Genomic DNA, 24,171 nt, shown 5'->3' on the forward strand with positions numbered 1-24,171 from the left:
CATCAATTAAGAACGCAATATAAAACGTGCCCAGTATTTAACTACATAGATACATATTTATAAGTGATGCATGGGCATGCTTGAACATATAATAATATTGAAATTATAATTAAAATTAATATTTTACTCACAGACTTGAACCGAAGTCACTGCGGCGGTTGGGCAGAGGAGGAAGGCTATCCCGGCTCACTTGACAATTTTATTATAATTATTTAATGTATTTGTCTCAATACAAGTTTAGAAAAGATCAAAGACACCCTAAGTCGTGCCGAAAATCTGGCAGAGTCTCCCCTATACCTAGGACTTACCCAACCTGTAAAAGGGTTCAAAATGCACTTCTATAATCACAAGTCACACATCTACAACTCAATCACATCACATGGCCCCTCCTGGGCCAATCCAAACAGTCAACAACCACCATTTGAAAGATTATAATTTAGTCCCTACAATTAGCCCTTTTGCAAAAATTGCCCAAATGAGCTCTAAAAATTCTAAAACTTTACCCCGCTATCTTTAGCAATATTATTAAGCTAATGCAAAAGGAATTATAATTTTCTAACATACCACAAATATTTTATAGATTTTTAATCAAAATCAGACACTAGATTATTAAGAAAAAGTAGGGTTCAGGTTTACCCAGAACGTCTGAAAACAATGGAATAGTCTATAATTTCGACCAAATTCTGAAACTTTTTTGGTAGCCTGCCTGCTCGGTCCCAAATTACAGACCCGAGCAACTGTTGAATTTCCGTGAATTGAAGGTACCTATGCAAAGCCCACAACATAGGGTTAGTATATAATTTTTACGAAATTTTTTAAACTCATTTAATGCTCGAAAAAATACTGTGAAATTTCACGGGACTCACTGAAAAACGGTGTCAGAAAAATTCAAAATGGGTATTGCCTCGAAGCTCTCGTCGAGTAGAGCACTTTGGTACTCTTAGATTTTTGGTGGGGTTTACGATTTTCGAGAAATCTAGCCCAAAAGTCAAAATGGGTTAAAACTTTCCAAGCAAAAATTGAAAAAACCGCTCTATGAATTTTTGTGTTCTTAGTGTCTATGGAAAGCTCTCGAGGTGTGGATGTGTTTTGGGACAAGAACCGATCCAATCGGTGGCCTGATCGGCCTGAAGATGAAGAGTCACGCGAGCATAGGGAGAACTTTGGCGCAACTTTTCGGCTAGTTGGGGCGTCAGCCGGCAGCAGAGAAGCGTCCTGGAGGTGCGTCGGCGACCGGGGAAGGCTGGGGTGGTGGCTGGCCGATGAGGGGAGGAGAGAGGAGAGAGAAAACAGAGAGAGAAGAGAGGGTGTCTGGCACGCGAGGGAGAAGAGGAAAGGAAAAAAAAGGGCCGGTTCGACTAGGTTTGGTTCGATTCGGTAGATTCAATTCAGAATACCCGAAATTAAATTTTTTTCTCTGCCTTGGGATCGAAAACGAGGCTCAAAAATTTTGAAAAAATTCTAAAAAACTCAGAAAAATTCATAGGGTCTAAATATATTTTTAGTTTTACCACGTAGTCTTTAAATTAATTTTTAAAAATCACCAAAGTTTTTATTTTTAAAAAATCGAACCCGATTTCCAAAATTCGAAAAATTTCAAATAATTTTTCAAAATTTAAATAAAATAAAATATTAATAGCCACCTATAAAATAATTAATTTAAAAATTAGTGGTGTTACAATCCTTTTAAAGCTACACACATTCACATTGCTAGGATAAATGGAGGAAAGGGAAAGAAATGGAGAGGAATTTCTCTTTTAAAAGGGAAGAGAGGATAATTGTTCCTTATTTCCCTAATTTCTAAATTTGCTCTACAAAATCCTTTGTAGTGCACATATATGAATATGTTGATCATATGTAACTGCCTGGAAGAGATGGCTAGGTTGCATTTTGGTTTTCTCACAGGCATTATAGTGAGATTTTGTTTTGTTTATTTAATTTTATCGAAAGAGGCATTACAGTTAGGTATTAATGGAATGCTTGGACATTGAAATGGGTGGTGCATTTTGTCATCAAGACTGGCAAGATCCTCAGGAACTGTTGGGATATTGAAAAAAGATTGACAAGTTCATCCTCTTTGCTGTTAAGGGAGAGCAATAAGTGACATTCCAAAGTAGATAAGAAGCCAAATAAGACAACTGATAATATATGTTCATGCATCAGTCCATGACCCACATACTTTAACTTCATAATCTCTCAAGAGGCTATAAATACTTCACATTTGTGCCTCTCCAATCAGTACCTCATCACACTCAAAGAAATTCAAGCTTTAAGGCTCAGTTAGGAAGTTCACAACCTCCAGCAAAAATGAAGGGAATAGTCATCTCAGTGTTGGTTGTGGTTGCTCTGGTTCAATTTATGGGGATGCAAGGAGAGGCAGTTGATTGTGGGCAAGTGAACTCTTCCTTGGCGCCTTGCATTCCCTTCTTGACGGGAGGGGATGCTTCTCCTTCGCCTGCATGTTGCGCAGGAATCAAGAATTTGCAGGCACTTGCTCCAACTACCGCAGATAAGAGAGCTGCACGCGAGTGTGTAAAGACAGCCGCTGCTCGCTACCCAAATATACAGGATGCTGCTGCCACCTCCCTCCCTCAGAAGTGTGGGGTTCAGTTTGAATATTCCCATCTCCAAAACCACTGATTGTCAGAGGTAAGTTTTTCTCATTGCTCCATTTCTTGTTTTAATGGCGAGTTATTTTCTAAATTCTAACACAAATATGTATTTTCCATTTTCTTGCTTCAGCATCAACTAAGATGAAAGCAGAATCGCGGTGGGAATTGAGAAATAAAGATTAGGAGCATTGGGGGTTGTCATCGCCTTATCTATTTGCATTAGTTATATCTAACTAAAGGGTCTTTCTACTTCTATGTTAATCTGCTACTACAACTTGTTTTACTGAGGATGCTGTAATAATAAAGGAAAACTTGTTTCGCTATAAATTACTCACCCACCCCTCCCTTGTATCTGCGTGCTTGTGCATTTGTCTTAGTGCATGCATGTGAAAAGAATACGTACAGAAGAGAAATATTACAATTTGAACCTAGAACAATTATACACTTTCTAAGTTCTAGCAAAATCATTGTGGTATTTCTCGAATCTTTATCTGATGCTGCAGTGCCGGATTCTTTTATGCGCTGCAGCTGAACTGATAAATTTATTCTGCAATATTTCATCAGTTAAAAGCACAAGAAAAGTAAATAGAAATCACTTCAGTTTCAAGCATACTGCACAGAACAAATTGGATCTCATCATATTTTCCTCAAGTTGCATGTATAATTACAGCATTAAGAGTGCCAACCAAAATTTGCAAATCAACACTCACCTAACCTCCATACTTTCAATAATTTCGAAGTGCATCGGCAGATCTGGAGTTCTATCAGCAAAATATAATTTCTCACACACCTCTAGTTTCCCTTCACTCTTTTGAGCTTCGGACACGAGCAGATTAACCAATTTGTCTTTTTCATTACGTATCAAAACTCGCCTGCTATCACACCATTGCCTCGGTGTTCCATGAAGGACAAAACGAATTCCTGGAGCTCCTTGCATGAGACGTTTGGATATTCTTTCAATCACATTATGGTCAGTTATATATGCACCCGCAGAGTTTAAACCCACATCCACGTAATGGATCTCTGTGATGCTGTTTAGAAGGCTTTCTTTACTATGTGGTATGATTTGGAAATCGTCTTCAGAAGATTCCCTGCTCCTATGTTTTTCCTTTGAATTTGATTTTACTTCTGAAATGCTCAGTTCAGCTACTAGCTGGTTAAGTACAGTGCCGCCTTTACTAAATCCAAGGATGTATGTTTTGGGCTCATAAGAAGATGAAGATGATACTCTGGTGGTCAATGGCTCTTTCTCTTTTGTTGAAATGACCTTTTTTGCCTGCCATATTGATAAATTTGCAATGTAGAATATTAGAATTGTTCAATCCAGGGACAATTTGGGGTTTTGATCAGTTTCAATGTCCCTTGCTACTGCCATCCAAAATTTTTTTGTAAGTAAAAACAATCCCTCAAGTGTAGATGCAACGTTCTTTTTTCAAGTGTGAATTCAATCAACTCAAGAGAATTTTATTGATTTATGATAATAGTTACATGCAATGAAAGACATAGTACTTATCCTTCATGAAACATTATCAAGCAAAACATGATGAATACGATAGATAGCAGTTAAATAGATGAAATTACATACCTCTTTTAGGCAATTTGATAAGAGAGAGATGGTTGAGGTAGAAGCAGGGAATCCAGCTGGGCTGTAAGATTTTGGTTCCCCCCACCGATTTACTGATGGAATTAAATCTCTATAAACGGCGAAAGGCCCATTGAAAATGGAAGCCTCAATAACCCAAGCATTAACAGAACCGCCAAATTTAGAGACCAGAATTTCAGCAACTTTCTGCAGATTAGATAGCCTCTCAATCATAGGATTCCTGGTCCCTTCAACTCTATCCCCAGAAAAGAAGATGGCATTTGCAGAAGGTACCTACCTTTCACACGCATATGTCATGGTGTTGAAGAGATGAAAGAAAGTTTTCTAGGAATTGGAATATAAAACCACAACAAAGTTGTTCGTGTTGAACAAGCATGTATAAATTCAAGTATAAAAGGAAGATCGAAACCCAATTGGGAAAAAGAAGTAACGCAATTGCTTGTTTTAGAGACAAGAAAGGTGAAGCTCCGTCTCCAATAAGAGAAATGCATGGCGAAACAAACAGTTGTGCATGGCGAAACAAACAGTTTAGTAATTTACAGCAGTGATTGCAGAGGATAAAGGCATTGCCTTATTACAATTGAAGCAAAAAGAACTTACAGCTAATGATTTGGAACTTGGTGAGAGGCAGAGAGACACGCCAACTCTGCAGTAACTTCTGCTGGTTGGATCCACCGGAACCTTTAGAACACCTCTCCAATACTCCATCATTACAATATCTGTAACCCATATTCACCTAAATAGACACCTTCCTACTAATAAATAATAATCTTCGAGATATTTAAAAACATTCACATCAAAGATACAGAAAAATTACCTCAGAAGTGTATGGTGCTCGAGTTTCTTTCAGTAGATGAAGATGCAATTGAAGGAATTCAGGTGGAAATTTTTACAAACACCTCACGTGCCGACCGTTGCAGTTATAAACTTTGATTTCCGTAGACAATTAAAGAACGAAGACTGCTAAGTTCGCCATTTCTAGTCGAAAACAGGCGCGATTAGTTAAGCAACAAAAGTGGCGCATAAGCAGATGTTTACCGAGTGCAACGAATCGGTATGAGCGAGAAGCACATTCCATGCTACTCGATCCTGGATCGAGAGAGCTGCTATTGGTTCCATTGGGCTCATTAGGTTCACGATTTGGGCTATAAATCATTTGCCCTATAGTCATTTTCATTTGCTCAAAGTCACGTGTTGGGAAAATGACCCAAAAGAAAAAGAAAAAACTCAAATCTAATCAATGTTAAAAATCTTATACTTATTTAATAAATAATTAATGGGGAAATTTAAAAAAAAAATTGTCACATGATTTAGTGCGCATTTTTAAAATATGGTCTTATATATTTTTAAAAAATTATTATATATACCGGTAACACTATTTTTTATAAAGATAAATTTATATATTTAAAGAGATAATACATATATATATATATATATATCAGATCATTGAATAATCTTTCCTATTTTCATCCCATAACTAATGCTTATAAGGCAGACAATGTATCATTAATTTGTAGATAATTTAAATTATGACTTTCAGCTACAGGTTTAAATCCGTTGCTAAAAATATCATCGCTAAAGTATCAACCGTTAAAATCTTCCTTTACTTGACAAAAATATTATGTTCTTTTCGTTCTGTTTATTCTGATGATGGTGGATTTGCAGGAGGGAATAATGAATGTTAGGGGCATATTCCTGGTTTAAAAGTGGGATAATAGCCGGACAAAGGCCGTCCTCTGAATAGGAGATGGTTGAAGCCTGGAAAAACAAATGAGTATCGAAATGGACCTTGGAAAAGCTGTAGCTTACAGTTGGTGAAGATGGGATTTTTACAGAAATGGTGATGTTGATGGAGAGAATAATTTGGCAGGTGGGCACTGCAAAATGCAAACAAAATCCATTACAATTTTATTCATTTATTGCAGTCTGCACATTTGTCTTCTGAGGTTCAGTCTTCTGTCACCGCTATATGGCAACTACTAGAGACATTGGTAAAGTTGCCGGAACTTGATCTTAAGGATTTATATCAAATTTAGTTGCAATTAATATAATTTATCACCCAAAAGAAATATAATATTTTTTTTTAATAATTTGTAATAATCTCAAATGAGATTTAAGTTTCTTTTTTGTTCGGTAGCACATAGGCCTAAAATATGCGATTTTTGGAAAGTACAGTACGGAAGTAGACGACCACACGTCGAATTCAAAGAAGAAAGACATAGCGGCAAATTTTACTGGCTGTCAAAAATTTGAATGTGTCAGTTGGTCCTAGACAGCAGCAACTGACACTGGCCGGCGGATCTTCACAAGCAAAGCCCATCGTCTCCTTGCAAAATGGAGCTTTCACGTTCATCGACCATATCCCTCCATTTCTACGCCCATGTCTGCACCCATCTGTCTCCTGCTTATTTCCATATGTTTCTCTTAATCATTTCTTTATTATTTTTTGCTTCTCGTGTGCCACTTCGCCCATTTCAATTTGATGTTGATAGGTTCATTTCTTGTTGGTTTATACATACATATACACATACATGTATATTCTTTTTTGTGCATGCTATAGGTTTACTTGCTTCCACTATCTTGAACATCCAGAGATCTTGGTCAATTGCCAATGTCATTTTTATGTTGAAGAATTTTGATTGCTAGTGTTGCAATATATAGGTCAGTGTTGATTAATTTCGAACATGTAGTTAATGTCCTTTAATGCGATTGAATTTGCTTGTTTTAATGTGAACCATTGTTTTTCCTTTTCCATGTCTATTCTATTTTCTTCACATTTGCTCTTGTTTCAGCAGGAGGTAAATAATTCTTATAGAATTTTATGGAAAAAAACTTTTAAATAATGAATTAAGCAATATTTAAGATTGAAATGAGTAATTTGGTTTTTTACCAAATTTGGTAGAGACCAGTATATGGCTTGACAGGAAGTGCTTGGCCGTGCAGAATCTCTTCCAGGACTTGTGGAAAAGAGATTCTAAGTTGAAGGGCATCTACAATGGTTCATTGGTCAGTTGAACTCGATGCTGTTTCCAAGGAAGCTGTTGATCTGGTATGTGCTTATCTTGCTTATCCTTATTTATCCAATTTTAACATCATGGGCATGGTTTGTTTGCTTATCATCTAAAGAATCCTCTTTATAGCTTAATGTTAGAAAAATAAGTCTAATGTTAATGACTCGCATATTTTTTGATATAAAGGTTTAAAATTGTTCAATTCTTCAAATCTTTTGCATGATATAAATTCTTCTTCCCACCAAACCTGCTCCTGATTCCTGAATATTAGTCCTTAGATTGAAGATAAGTAACAGGAATGAAATATGCTTGTCAAAGATACTTGTTAATAATGATTAAATTTTTATGAGGTGAATAAACAAGGAAAGTCAAAGTAGGGAGAAGGTGATCTTGTGAACATTCTATTCTGGAAGTTTTAGGCGCAATGCCTGTTTGCTAAGTTTCATAATGGCTTCCTGTAGGAAAACATGCCCCTTGAGGAAGTTTTTGACCAGATTAAATGTACGAGAGAAGGTTTGAGCTCTGATGAAGTTCAAGAGCGGCTGGATTTGTTTGGATACAACAAACTTGAAGAGAAAAAGGTTAGCAAGGAGGGGTCCATTGTGCATCATGTTCACTTTCTTTATTGCTTTTTTATATTTCTGTACCTGATTGATTCATTTACTCTTTCTTCAACAGGAAAATAAAATATTAAAGTTTTTGGGTTTTATGTGGAATCCTTTGTCATGGGTCATGGAAGCTGCAGCTCTCATGGCGATTGCTCTTGCACATGGAGGGGTAGGTCTATATCTCAACTCTTGTTATCTCTTTTATAGGATAAATATGGTATATGGCACTTGAATCACCAGAATCTTGATTCCAGTTTTATGCTAGTTGTTTCCTGGTTCAATATGACTTGTTTTGACAAAAGATCAGAATTGTCAACTACTATAGGAGGTGAATGAACCTAATGTAAGATGAGTGTTTGATGAAATGCTGTTGACAACAACTTATTGTGCAGGGCAAGAATGCAGACTACCATAATTTTTTTGGCATCCTGATCTTACTTCTAATTAATTCCACCATCAGTTTTATAGAGGAAAACAATGCTGGAAATGCAGCTGCTACCCTTATGGCTCGGTTGGCCCCAAAAGCCAAGGTATGTTAAAGATACTTCTATCTGTTATTTAATTTTCCATAAAGCCCCAAGACATCACCTCTCAAGTGTTCCTTAGTTTTGACTTTCTGTCTACTCTTACCAGGTCCTACACAACGGAAAGTGGAGCGAGGAAGATGCCTAAGAGTTGGTGCCTGGGGACATTATTAGCATAAAACTTGGTGATATCATTCCAGCTGATGCACGTCTTCTGGAAGGAGACCCTTTAAAGATTGATCAGGTGATTATTCACTGTAATAGCATGGGTTTATTAATAGTTTTCAATTTTGATTCCACGGTAAAAATTTTAATGAAGCATAACCTTTTACAAACATTATAATTCTGGATTTGATAATTTGGTTGTCACTTGCAGTCTGCTCTTACCGGAGAGTCACTTCCAGTAACCAAGAATCCAGGTGATGGAGTTTATTCAGGTTCAACATGCAAGCAAGGTGAAATTGAAGCAGTGGTCATTGCAACTGGTGTCCACACATTTTTTGGGAAGGCAGCTCATCTTGTTGAAAACACAAATCATGTTGGACACTTCCAGAAGGTTTATTTTAAGAGCCCTTTTGTTTTCTCCGCCTAACATAATTAGGAAAGAGATGAGAATCTTAATCTCATGCGTGACTTCTGCAACATCTGTGATCACTGGAAAGTTAATGACTAAAGTACATATTGTGTGTGAATGAAAATTATTATGATATCACTCCATAATTAGTTATTAAATTTGTTTGATGTCTACAGGTTTTAACGGCAATTGGAAACTTTTGCATTTGTTCAATTGCACTTGGGATGCTTATTGAAATCATTGTGATATATGGGATTCAGCAGAGGAAATACCGTGTTGGTATTGATAACTTACTTGTACTATTGATTGGTGGCATCCCAATTGCCATGCCAACTGTTCTTTCTGTTACAATGGCCATTGGTTCCCATCGCTTGTCTCAACAGGTCTGTGGAAACTCATCTGTGCCTTTATTTGCCTCAAAAGAAAGACGATCTTCAGATATGCAATTTTAATTAGTCAGCATAATTGAAATAAGTACACACAATAGAGAAAATTATTCAAATAATCAGCGTCTATGTTTTCTGCAGGGTGCAATTACAAAGAGAATGACTGCCATTGAGGAAATGGCTGGAATGGATGTGCTTTGCAGTGACAAAACAGGCACATTGACTCTTAACAAACTTACAGTGGATAAAAATATGATTGAGGTCCTACTCTTGATTTCTTTATTTTCAATCTGCCTGTTATAGCATCACAATACAGTATACATAGTCTCACAGGAAAAGAACCAGCACCTTCAGAATTACAATTGCAAATTCCCTCATGCAGAAGTACAAATCATTAATCTTTTTTTAAGATAAAATTCTTCTTTCACCCAAAGTTGTTGCATATTGGAGATTAATGGAAAATTTGGTTACATAGAAATCCAAAAAAATCATTTGATCTATTTGTTGCCCAAGGGAATAAGAGGAACTGTTTTGATGTCCCATCCAATCAATCTCTGAACTGAATATACTTTTTTTTAGTAACAATATATGAAATGCCGTTCATTTTTAGTGTACAAAAGTCAGAGGCATTATCTATATGTTTGTCAGGTTTTCACGAAAGGTGTTGACAAGGATATGGTTGTGCTTATGGCTGCAGGAGCCTCAAGGTTGGAGAATCAGGATGCTATTGATGCTGCAATTGTTTCAATGTTGGCAGAGCCTAAGGAGGTATCTGATAATGCTTTGATGTTAGGCAAATAATTTCTCTTGATGCTATGGAAATGCTTCTAGTTAGTTTTCATTAAACTATGATTTCCTAAGAATTTTGCACAACTTTACATCATGCTAAAAAATGATGAACATATGCTTTCAGTTTCACATTGCAAATGTCTTGATACCCATTATGAGAAGTATCTGCAATATAATAATATCTGTAGTTTTTTATTGGCTGATTGTCTTTTTTACTGTGATTTTTGTGCAAATTTTTATTTAGTATTTCTTTCTAAAGGCTCGGGCTGGAATCACAGAAGTTCACTTCCTCCCATTTAATCCAACTGACAAAAGGACTGCACTTACATACATCGATTCCGCTGGTAAAATGCATAGAGTCAGCAAAGGTGCACCAGAGCAGGTATAATGTCATTAAGCATTAAGATTACAAAAGTGAACAGTTGACCATAGAGGGTAATTTCTGAGCTTTTATGCATGTATTCCACTTAAATTCTCAATCTGGCACATAATAAATCGGAAATAGAAAAGAATGTACATGCAATAATCGACAAATTTGCAGAACGAGGACTTAGATCCCTTGCTGTTGCACGCCAGGTGACTAACATACACGTCTTCATCTAGTATATGCATGCTTTTCTGTATGAACTTTCTGAAAATCTGCAATTTCATCTTCTCTAGGAAGTGCCTGCAGGCACCAAAGAAAGTCCAGGTGGCCCCTGGGAATTTGTTGGGCTGCTTCCTCTATTTGACCCTCCTTGCCATGATAGTGCTGAAACAATCAGAAGAGCTCTGGATCTTGGAGTTAGTGTTAAAATGATCACAGGTGAGAGACCATTGCTATTGTCCTCTTGTGATTAACTGCTTTACTTTTTTCTCTCCATTCGCTACTGTCAAATTATTTGGAAGTGATATATATGTGCATTAAACCTGAAATGTTGTAATGTCTATCCGTTTATGGGGACTAGGTTTATCTTGTTACCATCAGTGTCTATCAGCCATCCTGTTTGTGTCAGTTGGTTAATCTATAATAGGTTCAAATTAATGTTTAGGAAAGTCAGCTGCTTCCACATTGATAGTAATTAGTAGTGGTTCATGGCAAAAATTGGTAGTAACGTTTGTGGTTTTTCTGTGATTTGGTAATGTTTATTTTTTGCCTATATTCAACAACTTTCTGGGAGATGGTAAAATTGACTTTCTAGATATCTCTGTATGCATATGGATAAACAAAAATATACAGTGACATGTACCTTTTGGTCCGGCCTATTCCTATTTTGTAGTCCAAGTCCCAGTGAACCTCCTAATATATCAGAAGAAATTTTTTTTTTTTGAAAAGGGCTTTTTCTACTGTAATATTGTCTAATAAGATATCTGCAGGTGACCAACTAGCAATTGCCAAGGAAACTGGAAGGAGGCTTGGAATGGGCACAAATATGTATCCATCTTCATCTCTGCTTGGTGAAGGCAAGAATGAAGCAGCTGCATCACTTCCAATTGACGAGCTCATTGAGAAAGCTGATGGTTTTGCCGGTGTCTTCCCTGGTAAATCTGCTAGTTCTATTGTGCACAGCGAAAACTCTTTCAAGTGTCAATTAACTGTTTAATTCTGATTGCATTATTTCATTTGCAGAACATAAATATGAGATTGTAAGGAGACTACAAACTAGAAAACACATATGTGGAATGACTGGTGATGGAGTAAATGATGCACCTGCCTTGAAGAAAGCTGACACAGGAATTGCTGTAGCAGATTCCACGGATGCTGCCAGAAGTGCCTCTGACATCGTTCTAACAGAACCTGGGTTGAGTGTAATCATTAGCGCTGTCTTAACAAGTCGTGCAATATTCCAGAGAATGAAAAATTACACAGTAATCTTTAATTAGCTACAATCCCCAAGTTATGATTAAATTATCAGCAAAAGCTTAACTATATGAATAGAAATTTAAAGTTATTTTTTGGCTTGCCAGATATATGCAGTGTCTATCACTATACGTATGGTGGTAAGAATCCCTCACATATTGAAATTTTATGAATGGAAACTTATGAAATGCACCCAACCCTCGGTTATTTCTCATTTGCAGTTGGTTTTCCTTTAACAGCTTGGTTTTATGTTGCTGAATTGTTGCTGGAAATTTGACTTTCCTCCTTTCATGGTTCTAGTCATTGCCATTCTTAATGATGGTTAGCTTTTCTAGTTTCTCTACCCATTGTTATTGTCTGTAGTATTTGCATGCCTTTTGTGTTTTTATGCACATTATTCTTCCTTCCTCATCAATTTAGCCTACCATTTGGCTTCTAGGTACCATAATGACCATATCCAAAGACGAAATCAAGCCTTCTCCTCTTCCTGACAATTGGAAGCTCAGTGAAATTTTTGCAATTGGCATTGTCCTTGGCTGTTACCTGGCTCTAATGACAGTCATATTCTTCTGGGCAGCTTATGAAACTAAATTCTTTCCGGTAATTCCCTTCTTTTGTTTCCTAACATTCATCAAATTTTTTTCTCAAATTTCCATACTTCTTCTGAAGTTAAACTTTCCATTACTTTGCAGAAACATTTTGGTGTCAGGAGCTTCAACCAGCACCATTTTAACATGAAAGATGAAGCAATTGCCAATAAGCTTAAGGAACAATTAGCATCAGCTATATACCTTCAAGTCAGTACCATTAGCCAGGCCTTGATATTTGTGACGCGTTCCAGGGGCTGGTCATTCACAGAACGTCCAGGCCTTCTGCTTATTGCTGCCTTCATAATTGCCCAAATGGTAACGAGTCCTAGAAATCCTATCATTTTACATTTTAAATAATCCATCAACCAACCCTACAATTTTATTCATGGAAAGCTTTATGTTGATTTCAATTCAGATAGCAACCTTGATATCGGCCCATACAAACTGGGAATTTGCTGGAATCAGAAGTGTTGGTTGAGGGTGGACAGGTGTGATTTGGTTGTACAATATTCTGACTTACGTCCTTCTTGATCCTATCAAATTTGCTGTGCGCTATGCACTCAGTGGAAAAGCCTGGGGTCTGGTGGTCGAGCAAAGGGTAAGTATTGAAATACTAATTAAAAAAAAAATTAAAGTCATCTGCAGCTCCTGAGTCCTCATTCATGTGTTGGTACTAATCAAGTAATCTTTGCAATTTACCAGACTGCATTCACCAACAAGGACTTTGGTAAGGAAGCACGTGAAGCTGCGTGGGCGGCTGAGCAGCGAACACTGAATGGCCTTCAGTCCGCTGAAACAAAAATGTTTCCAGAGAGGCCCGTATTTAGGGACATCAGTATCATGGCAGAAGAAGCTAAAAGGCGTGCAGAGATTGCAAGGTCAGTCTCCTCTGAATTTAGAAATTTGCCATCCCACTCAATACCTGACATATTTTCTTTCTTGATTCTGAGTTGTGACGGTGGTGCTGCAGGATGAGGGAGCTTCACACACTCAAAGGAAAGGTTGAATCATTTGCCAAGTTAAGGGGGTAGGATATCGACGCCATTAACCAGCACTACACCGTCTGAATATATATGTAAATATTTTTCTCTCTCTCCCTTTTTAAATTGCTAGCCTTTCCTTGTTCAGTCTTGCGTTGATTTTCAATTCATAATCATATGGCGGAATTATACAAAAGCTTGCCTCACACTTCTTATACATTTATTGTAATAGGGAAATTTACAAGTTAATTTCTAGTACCATTAATTATAATTTTGAATAAATTAATTTCTCTAATTTTTTTTATTATGTCAAAATTGAGTCCTTCGTCTATTTTAAAATTAAGATATTTTTCTATAAATTTTAAAAGATTAATAATATAACCATTTATTGTTTTTAAAATGAGATTAATAAAAAAATTTTTTAAATGAAATAGTGTATTCTATTTTTTAAACTTTGTTAACGAAAGATTAATCCTTTCCAAAGGGTAAATATAAAGAGACTAATCAATTTATTTTTTCAAATGAAAAGAAAATGATGGCTAATTATTAGGTACACTTATACACTAAAAAATAGTGCTACCTCTCTCATAGAAAGTGGATCATTCCTATTATATAGGAAGTAGATCCCACATAAAAGAAGGTATATATACACCTGATGCACCTAATAATTCCTAAAAAATGACACCAGTTATGCAAATGCAAGCAGCCAAATCCTTCACGCCATTTCTTATCAAGTCAACCAACGAATAACTTTTATTTCCAATAATAACAGATCGATGAGGGATGAATCTGGTATGTGAGGTTGGAGCTTCACTTTGCAGTTAACAGTTAGCACACAGTTGTTCTTCTTCCATTTCGGCTTTGCATTGGTCTCATGGTCGTTCATGATGAGTCCATAATATCTCATTTCTTAGTTCTTATTGAATATTCAAAGATGAAAGGAGGAGAGATAAATATGTCCCAAAAATGCATAATTTTTCCGCCATTATTTCCTTTCCCTTTTCTTCGTTGTTGTTGCTTGCTTCTATACATTATTCATATGCCTTCTAAGACATCTCATATAAAAGTCACCAAACCCACTCATTTCCTTCGAATATCTCCTGATTACACTCTCTTTGTTCTTCATTAATTTCCTACAAAACCTTCAACGCATCCTACTTAAAATCAGATTCATATCATACCTCATCTCAATCACTAATCTTGCTACTTTTACTACTTTCCACCATTCCAGAGGAGGCTAAACAAACCCACAGTTTCACTTCTGACAATGATCTTAAAGACGCTAACTTTTGCTTTACTCATCTTCTTCTCCTGCTTATGTACTCCTTGTCTTGCTAAGCCAACTTACTTCTAAGCCAAAAGTCATGCATCTTCTTCTCTAGAAATATTATAAAATACTCCATATATACATTCATTTTCACGTAAAAATGGACCACCTTATAATATAATAAATAAATTTTTATGAGAAATTATATATGTATACCTAATAAATGAATTTAATTAAAGACGTATTTAAATTTATTTAAGATAAAATTTAAAAAGAGAGATCTCATAGGCATATACGTAAATAATAAAATAATTTAATTTTTAAAATATAAAATTAAATTATTATTAATAATAAAGTTTAACGCTAAATAATATACTTCTTATTATAATAATTAGTTATCAAATTCGTTCTATCATTATTATTATTATTATTATTATTATTATTATTATTATTATTAAATATGAACTTTCAATATAATATAAATTTTTTATCGACTTAGAAAACATTTCTATTAAAAACATGCATATTTTTTATTTAATTTTAATTAAAATTTTAATTTATAATTTTAAAAATAATTTTAACATGATTGAATTAAAACACAATCATTATTTTTGATAAAAAACGAAAATGAAACCTAATAGTAATTCTAATTGTTCAATTAATAATTTAATAAAATTAAAAAATTGTCCAATTCAATATTTATTTTGCAATTAACTCTAACGACGCAGAGGAAAACCGCCGTTCAGAAGCAATGTGGCAGATTTTCTTTGTCCAAACGCCGTTCAGAAGAGATGAGATGAACGATCTCTATGATCCAGAGACCGGGAGGAAGTTTTTATATTAACCAATGCTAGAGGAGGGGCGGCAGCAGCAGCTTCTCTGGAGTCCAGTAGAAAGAAAATGCCTTTCTCTTCTTCAAAGAACAAAGACGAGGGAAACCCTCCTGCAAATCCACGCTCTTATGCTTCGGAACGCCATTGAAACCAACGTTAACATTCTCACAAAATTCATCACTACCTCTGCCTCTCTTGCTTTTGTAGCTTGCATACCTGAACCACTCGCAATTATCCGCCATGCTCGCCTGATGTTTGATAGTCGGCCCCACAAAGACGATACCTTCCTTTGCAATTCCATGATCAAAGCCCATGTGGGTATGCTCCAATTTGCTGAGTCTTTCACTCTTTATAAGGATCTTAGGAGGGGCACAGGTTTCCTCCCCGATAATTTCACATTTACTGTGTTGGCCAAGTCTTGTGGTTTGAGTATGGCCGTTTGGGAAGGTTTAGAGATGCATGGTCATGTTGTAAAGATTGGGTTTTGTTTAGATTTGTACGTTTCAACAGCATTGGTTGACATGTATGCAAGGTTAGGGGAGTTGGGTATGGCTAGAAAACTGTTTGATGAAATGAGTGAGAGAAATCTGGTGTCATGGACGGCTCTCATTGGTGGTTACGTTAGGTCCGGAGATATGGGCACTGCAAGGGTGCTTTTTGATCAGATGCCTACCAAAGATTCTGCAGCATATAATGCAATGCTTGACGGTTATGTTAAAGTGGGAGATATGGACTCGGCTCGAAGTTTGTTTAATAAGATGCCGGATAGGAATGTGATCTCTTGGACCAGTATGATAAATGGATATTGCAATAGTAGTGATGTTTTATCTGCTAGATCTCTATTTGATGCCATGCCAGAGAAGAACCTTTTTTCTTGGAATGCAATGATTAGCGGATATTCTCAAAATAAACAACCCCATGAAGCATTGAGATTGTTTCATGAAATGCAGACAAGCACGTCATTTGGACCAGATAAAGTGACAATCGTAAGCATCCTGCCAGCTATAGCTGATTTGGGTGCTCTGGAATTGGGAGGTTGGGTTCATCAGTTTGCTTGCATGAAGAAAATTGATAGAGCAACCAAAGTCTCGACTGCACTTGTCCATATGTATGCAAAATGTGGTGAAATTTTTAAAGCACGAAGAGTTTTTGACAATATGCCTAAGAAGGAACAAGCTTCTTGGAATGCTTTGATAAATGGATATGCAGTTAATGGGTGTGGTGATGAAGCACTGAAAGCATTTTTGGAGATGCAACGTGAAGGGATTAAACCAAATGATATAACCATGATTGGTGTTTTGTCTGCATGTAACCATGGTGGTCTGATAGAGGAAGGGAAGAGATGGTTTAAAGCCATGAATGAGTTTGGGCTGACACCAAAAATTGAGCATTATGGATGTATGGTTGATTTATTGGGGAGGGCAGGGCTCTTGGAGGAAGCTGACAAGTTGATCAAGAGTATGCCTTATGAGGCCAATGAAATAATTCTTAGCTCTTTCCTATTTGCTTGTGCAAATTCTAAGGATGTTATGAGGGCTCAGAAAGTATTAAATGAGGCTCTTAATATGGAGCCATTGAATGATGGAAATTATGTTATATTGAGGAACTTGTGTGCCATGCAGCAACGATGGAGAGACGTAGAAGAAATTAAGCAATTGATGAGAAGAAATGGGGCAAAGAAAGAGGCAGGTAGCAGTGCTATAGAGGTTGACGGTAGAGTTTCAGAGTTCATAGCTGGGGGTACAGAACACCCACAATGGGATTCAATACAATCAGTCCTGGGGCAGCTGTTGATGCAAATGAAGGACAAAGGGAGAAAAAGGTGTATCTTTTAGTTGGAAACAAAACATATTTTTGGCTATTTTTAACTTTTTGAAAGATAGTAGGTGCGCTGTGTGACTTTATTATTTTAACTGTAGTTGAAAAAATATGACTTCAAAAATTTAATATAATTTAATTATAAACATTATTTTTCTCACAAAATTGTAGAACTTAAAAGAATGATCATGAATAGTCAGGAACTAGCCGAGTTGGTGAAATCAGAACAAAAGTTAAGGAAGCTAATCCTCATCATTATAATGGATAAAGCATTATTGCCGCTTAAAAATTAAAACTGTGAGATTTTAAAAATAAAATAAATATAAAATTTGATATATTTATTTTGAATTTTTTATATTATTATCAGAATGATTAATAATAAATAATTATGTTATTTTATATTATTTATAATTTAAAATTAATTAATAATAAAGCACATATGGATTCATAATTATACTAATATAAAAGAATTTTATTTGTTAATTTATAAAAAAAGTGATAAACTAAGTTTATTTGAATTTTTTTCATTTATTTTAATTTTATAATTAGGATTCTTATTAATTTTAAAAAAATTATCTCAAGAGAAAATATTTATATTATTTTTTTATAAGAAACTGAAATTTATTATAAATAAAACCCATACCTAACAGCAGTCGTCAACTACTAACTTCAGGAAGGGTGGTTGGACTTGGCGCTTGTTCTCCCTTTACAAGCTTCTCGTGTTCATGCCCCCAGGCCAGGCGTCAATCCCCTTAGCTGAGATTTCTGTTATCTCCCAAGTCCCAGGAATATCTCTCAACTTATAAATCCTAGTGCTGGCCTTCCAGAAGCCTTCAAGCAGAAATGGGTCTTCTTCCAACCTCCTTTATTATAATATTCTTCACTTTCAGTCTCATCTCGTTCGCACACTCTGTTCCCTTTATAGTTTTGCACGGTAATTCTCTCTCTCTCTCTCTCCCTTTTATTTATCTCTAGTGTCCAAGCTTATGGAGTTGTGTTTCTTCCTTTCTCTTCAAGATTTTGTCGTGTTCGCTTCGCTACTTGACCCATTTACATTAGTTTCTATTCATGGAAGCGAGCCTGTAAATCATGTGTTCATCTTCACAATTTTTTGAAACCTTTTTCTGTTACAATATAGTTTCTTGGAGTTCCTTATGAGAAATGAAGTAATTCATTGAATCACATGTAACTGTCCTCTGTCCTTTGGTTTGCTGCAATTTTGGTTGGATTATTCTGCCATTTCCTAAGTTGGTTTGTCATATAATTATAGGGAAGAAGAATATAGAAAATGACATAAGGACTTTGTATTTTTTTTCTTCATTTGGGTATTGGGAAACAGGAAATCTACACGTGACCGAATATTTACGCTAGTGATTGACCTTGTGTCCTGGAAATATTTGGCCTTTTTCCTGCCTTTTAGGATTAGAAGAGTAAACTTTTTTCTCTTCTTATTTTGTTGGCCCTCTAATTAGGTTAAACTCTGCCTGTAACTTTGTTAGATATATGCTCTTCTGGTTAATACAAAACTATGATTTGGTTTAACTCCGGCTGTAAGATGTAAGCAATGCTGAATTGAACTCTCAAACTAGTTGGTAAGGAACATTTTACACCGAAACAATAGCATGAAGTTGGGGATTCCATGTAGGGAACCTTAGACGGTAGTATGTGCATCAAGTTTATCATACTACACTGATGTTTTGAATTCATTTTTGTGTCAGGTATTGGTGATAAATGCAGTAATCGAGGGGTCACTCGCTTCACTGAGCTCTTAAGCAACTGGTCCGGTGCTCCAGGATATTGCCTGTATGCTATAACTTGTGCATCATTATGTTAATCACAAATTCACAATTGGCAACTGTTAAATATAATTTATCTATTTGGTGACCTACCCAAAGTTGAGAAATATAAGCTACCCATCAACTACATTTTCATCTTCTTGTAGGCCCTGAGAACACAGTTCATGGGTCACCTATCTTTAGGAAAAGCATTTAATTGATACTGTTATCAAAAGTGGAACAAACCTACGTCTTAGGGTGCAAAGGTGGCCTGAACCACTTTGCCAAACACCCATGTAGTGGTTTTGTCGCGTAGTTGAATGCCTTTGGTTCCCCCTGCCCCTTCTCTCCTTTCAGCTCTTTGAAGGCCATTTAAGATGTAAATTTTTCCTTATAGTTTGTTCTTGAGGTGTCCTCACCTATCACAGAGTGAATCTTTTTACAACAATATGCAATGTCAGGAGAGATAAACATGCATTCCAATATTTTTTTCGAGCATCGTACTGACAGTAAAAGTTTTTTGCTTGTTGCTGTCTGTTTGTTTACTTGTGCATGCACATGTGCTTGTAGTAATGTGTTCTGTTTATTCCTATGCATCTGTGCACCTGGAATCATGTCTTCTTGATCAAGCTTATACACAAGGCAGAATTCAAAATGCATATCCTGAATGTAGTGTTCGTTTTTCATTTCCTTTCTGCAGAGAAATTGGAGATGGATCATGGGATTCTTGGACCATGCCTCTTCTTGAGCAGGTGATACTTGAAACTATAATTTGAGCACATGTCATTGAAAGGGCCGTATCTCACAATCTGATGGTATTTTGTTAAAATTGTGATTGCAGACTGCAATTGCTTGTGAGAAGGTGGTAAAAGCTATTGGGAAATAGTTTTAATGTTGCTATTTTCTTTCGCCACTTCAACTTTATCTTGTCTGCAAACAAGATTTATATTTCAATTCACAGGTGAAGAGTATGAGTGAGCTCGCTAATGGTTACAGCATAGTTGGGCTTTCTCAGGTGATTAAGAAGCTAAAATTTCATTTGCTTCATATTGCATGATTTTTACTTGATTGTGTGCCATATGCATGCATATTTTATGTCCTCCTAGAGCATTTATGGAGCATCATCTAGCCTCATCTTTTCTTCTTTTTCTTCTCTAATTTTCTCTTTTCTTATTTTTCTTTCTCTAATTTTCTAATGTGTATGTGTAAATTGATCTGTTTATTGATTCACCATTTTGTAAATTGAATGCATTTTAATAGGCCTTGCACTCTGATGAGATATGCTTGATCCCTCATGCATAATTTTTTACATATGAGTTCTATTTGTTGCTGGCATTAACTGAAGGGGAGATTTGGAAATATTTTTGCTTTCCTTTTTATTGGTTCACCTTTTCATGGTCATTCTAGTTTCCATTGTTCAACTCTTGGATCTGTTTTACAATTAGCATAAAAATCAACAACTCAACTTAACTAAGTCTTTATTTCAAGAATTTTGGGTCGGCTACATGGATTCTCTTTCCCATTCTAAACGATTTTGAGTTAAATCCTCAGAAATGTATAATGCTTCTAGGTCATGTTGTACTACTCTCCTCCAAGTCAGTTTAGGTCTACCCCTTCCTTTCTTTCTATCATCTAACTTAATATGCTTTACTTGTCTAACTGGAGCCTCCGTATGTCTACGCTTCACATGACTAAACTATCTCAATCTCCATTCTCTCAACTTATCCTCAATTGGTACCACTCCTACCTTTTCTCTAATACTCTCATTACGAATTTTATCTAGTCTAGTATGATCACTCATCCACCTTAACATTCTCATCTCCACAACTCTTATATTGGACACATACAACTCCTTCAATGCCCAACACTCACTACCATATAACATGGCCGGTCGTATAGCTGTACGGTAAAATTTTCCTTTCAACTTATTGGGAATCTTGCGATCACATAAAACTCCCGTGGCACTGCTCCACTTCAACCATCCGGTTTTAATCCTATGACTAACATACTCCTCACATCCCCTATCTACTTGAAGGATTGAGCCGAGATATTTAAAGTGATTACTTTGAGACAGTATCACTCCATCCAAACTAACTCCTTCCCTATCACCAGTTCAACCTTCACTGAACTTGTAATGCATGTATTCTGTCTTCGTTATACTTAACTTAAAACCCTTTGACTCCAGAGTACTTCTCCAAAACTCTAGCTTTCTATTAACTCCTTCTCGCGTCTCATCTATTAGAACTATAACATCTACAAACATCATGCACCAAGAGATACTCTCTTGTATATGTTTTGTCAATTCATCTAAAACTAATGTAAAAAGGTAAGGGCTTACAGCTGAACCTTGATATAATCCAATTGAGATAGGAAAATCTCGTGTCCCCTCCCACTGTGCGCATAATAGTAGTTGCTCCTTCATACCTATCTTTTAACACTTGTCATAATCATTCTACTTTACAGGGTAACATGGTTGGTCGAGGAATTATTGAATTTTGTGAAGGAGGACCTGCTGTAAGTACTAATCTGTAAAAAACTTATATCTTCGCTTTCATCTCTGCATGTCTGGTCTCTGGCCCTACAAATTAGATTATGTTCCACAACAGATTTGAATCATCCCATGTCTAACTTATTGTTCTCCCTTATCTAGTCATCTTGTCATGTCATTGTTTGTAATGTCCCTTCTACACTTCATCATTGTTGTTTTTGTTTATAATGTCCCTTGTGTGTGCATGTGTGTCTGTAACAGGTTAAGAATTTGATTTCATTGGCAGGTCCCCATGCTGGTACTGCTTCAGTTCCATTCTGTGGAGTAAGTGCTGGTTTCTTAATCCTACTCAATTCAGCGATCCATTTAATTTATTTTGGTTTTAAATAAAGCCTACTAGCTAAACAGGAACCCAGAAATGTTTGTTTGGATCTGTTGTCTTCTGTGCTGTCTAGTTTGAAATGTCCTGTTTTTGCAGTCTGGCCTTGTATGCATTCTTGTGGATGCTTTAATCCGATTAGAGATCTACAGCAGCTATGTTCAGGTAAATTTTATAAATTACTTTATGAATGTTGATGTATTGAAATGGGAAGTAAAGGGCATAATTTATTGCCTTCTTGGTAAAATCACATGCTCTGGTACTAGTTGTGATTTGACTTCATTCTTACCATGGACAGGTGACTTCATTGTTCTTTTTATCCTTAATTATTCTGTAACCTTTGCACTGAGTTCATGTTGAGTTGCTTATCTGTGATGACATTGCAGGAACACTTGGCTCCCAGTGGTTATATCAAAATCCCAACTGTGAGTCTATCAGACTACCACTTAATTGTGCTGATCTACTGCTGGTTCTCTTCCTAGTTGTTTGACCTTCAATCTTCAGTAGACTTTAGTCCCACCTTTGCTCAGAAAAAAGATAAATGTTAAAGAAAAAAATGAAAAGAAAAACATTACTGTATCAGATCACATATGGCTACTTCCCTACAATTTGTTTTGTATTGTCATCTCATTGCTTTCTGGATCAAGATGCCAATTCTTTTGCATTTCCTTTATCATGTTTCAATAATTTTCACTTGAATTTATTTTCTTAAACCGTGTTTTTAAAAGTGAGAACTATTTCTTTCTGCAGGACATTGCTGACTATCTAAAAGGGTGCAAGTTTCTTCCCAAACTTAACAATGAAATCACAAAAAATTCTACTTACAAGGAACGTTTTGCTAGCTTAGAGAATTTGATTTTAATCATGGTCAGTTAAGTCATTTTGTTTTTGTAACATTCTTTTTATCTAATTCAAATAATGTGTTTAACAATTATTTTGACTAGCTTGGTTATGCTTATCAGTTTGATCAGGACGCAGTTTTGATACCCAAGGAAACCTCCTGGTTTGGGTATTATCCAGATGGAGCCTTTACTCCTGTTCTGCCTGCACAAGAAGTAATTCTCTCATTCCTTTATAATACCTGATATGGAAAGAGTCAGAGCTAGGCTGCTGCATTCTTTATATACTTCAGAATGACAAAAAAGTATCATTTAATTCTTCCTTTTCCGTGGTACAAGGAATTGACAAATTGGATTTTCTTGGAATCTGAATGCACAATCATTGTGAAAAAAAGAACATTACTAAATAGGTGTTGGAGTCCATGCAAAACACATTCCTGTGCGCAGAGAGAGAGAGAGATGCATGATCTCTTCTTCTTTTTTTTTTTTTTTTGCAGTAGGCCAAGTAGTATCGGTCATCACCTTTCACGAGATATATGTTAATATCATAGTTATTTTGATGGCAATAAGAATGTATAGTTGCAGAAGTCTTTTAGGCCAAATTTCAGCAGCTATTTGTCTTGCTGACATTTTATATTTCACTGAAAGATCCATCATCTAGCATGACAGTAGAGTTCTTGGGCTTGCAGCCATTAGGAAAAGGTTCAAGACCTAAGAGCAAGTCTTCATGTAAATGCTAAAGGAATGAAAATTCATCATTTGCATAATCCTGCTTATGTTGCAGGACAAATAAGTTGGATCTTGGGCTTCTAATTCCATATTGTAGGTTATTCTTGTGTCTTCACCTAGTCGCATTTTGATGTAGCATTTGTGGCTCATTTTTCATTTCCCTTTAATTTCATTTAATGACAGCTTGTAATTCTTTTTAGCATCTTGTATTTGTTGCAGACTAAGCTCTACACTGAAGACTGGATTGGGTTAAAAACACTAGATGAAGCAGGAAAAGTTAAATTCGTAAATGTCTCCGGGAATCACCTTGACATCTCTCAGAATGATATGAAGAAGTATATAGTGCCCTATTTGGAGGACCAAGCATCATGCCAGCACATAAAAACAGAACCTCCATCTTATAGATGGGTTTCATCAATCAGGAACTTCTTTATTGGACTATTTGGGCTTACCGAGGATCAAGCTTTGCTGCAAATTCTGTAAGCACCAGCATTTGCACCAGAATTAGTTTTTTCTTTTTTTTGGG

The 24,171-nt window shown here is 36.0% G+C and overlaps 3 protein-coding genes and 2 pseudogenes across 9 annotated transcripts; 4 read left to right on the forward strand and 1 right to left on the reverse strand.

The window, feature by feature from the left end:
• The first annotated feature begins 2,209 nt into the window (after positions 1-2,209).
• Positions 2,210-3,149, forward strand: LOC110637576 (non-specific lipid-transfer protein A-like; annotated as a pseudogene).
• A 76-nt stretch (positions 3,150-3,225) lies between these two features.
• On the reverse strand, positions 3,226-5,404 carry LOC110637573 (uncharacterized). 5 transcript variants are annotated; one of them, XM_058152284.1, is made up of 4 exons: positions 5,033-5,404; positions 4,816-4,934; positions 4,198-4,401; positions 3,226-3,888 (listed from the first exon to the last, which is right to left on the reverse strand). In XM_058152284.1, exons 2-4 carry the CDS (start codon positions 4,924-4,926, stop codon positions 3,319-3,321), a joined length of 885 nt encoding a protein of 294 aa, XP_058008267.1. In that variant the 5' UTR covers positions 4,927-4,934; positions 5,033-5,404; the 3' UTR covers positions 3,226-3,318. The 5 variants fall into 5 exon arrangements, with proteins under 5 accessions (XP_058008267.1, XP_058008266.1, XP_058008265.1 ...); XM_058152283.1 differs by having other exon boundaries at positions 4,816-4,951; XM_058152282.1 differs by having other exon boundaries at positions 4,198-4,488; positions 5,033-5,396.
• Positions 5,405-7,126: 1,722 nt separating this feature from the next.
• LOC131182900 (ATPase 11, plasma membrane-type-like) lies at positions 7,127-13,604 on the forward strand (annotated as a pseudogene).
• A 1,830-nt stretch (positions 13,605-15,434) lies between these two features.
• LOC110654719 (pentatricopeptide repeat-containing protein At2g44880) lies at positions 15,435-19,962 on the forward strand. Of its 2 annotated transcripts, XM_058152286.1 has the most exons (3): positions 15,435-17,439; positions 19,154-19,238; positions 19,911-19,962. In XM_058152286.1, the coding sequence occupies exons 1-2, from the start codon at positions 15,632-15,634 to the stop codon at positions 19,161-19,163; spliced, it is 1,818 nt and encodes a 605-aa protein (XP_058008269.1). In that variant the 5' UTR covers positions 15,435-15,631; the 3' UTR covers positions 19,164-19,238; positions 19,911-19,962. The 2 variants fall into 2 exon arrangements, with proteins under 2 accessions (XP_058008269.1, XP_021666498.2); XM_021810806.2 differs by lacking the exons at positions 19,154-19,238; positions 19,911-19,962 and adding an exon at positions 18,109-18,241.
• LOC110654720 (uncharacterized) lies at positions 18,224-24,171 on the forward strand. 2 transcript variants are annotated; one of them, XM_021810807.2, is made up of 12 exons: positions 18,224-18,369; positions 19,154-19,238; positions 19,911-19,962; positions 20,052-20,072; positions 20,172-20,225; positions 21,674-21,724; positions 21,960-22,022; positions 22,177-22,242; positions 22,464-22,502; positions 22,828-22,944; positions 23,040-23,132; positions 23,865-24,171. In XM_021810807.2, the coding sequence occupies exons 1-12, from the start codon at positions 18,279-18,281 to the stop codon at positions 24,126-24,128; spliced, it is 996 nt and encodes a 331-aa protein (XP_021666499.2). In that variant the 5' UTR covers positions 18,224-18,278; the 3' UTR covers positions 24,129-24,171. The 2 variants fall into 2 exon arrangements, with proteins under 2 accessions (XP_021666499.2, XP_021666500.2); XM_021810808.2 differs by lacking the exon at positions 21,674-21,724.

The sequence above is a fragment of the Hevea brasiliensis genome, chromosome 9 (genome assembly GCF_030052815.1).
Source record: "Hevea brasiliensis isolate MT/VB/25A 57/8 chromosome 9, ASM3005281v1, whole genome shotgun sequence".
Lineage (NCBI taxonomy): Eukaryota > Viridiplantae > Streptophyta > Magnoliopsida > Malpighiales > Euphorbiaceae > Hevea > Hevea brasiliensis.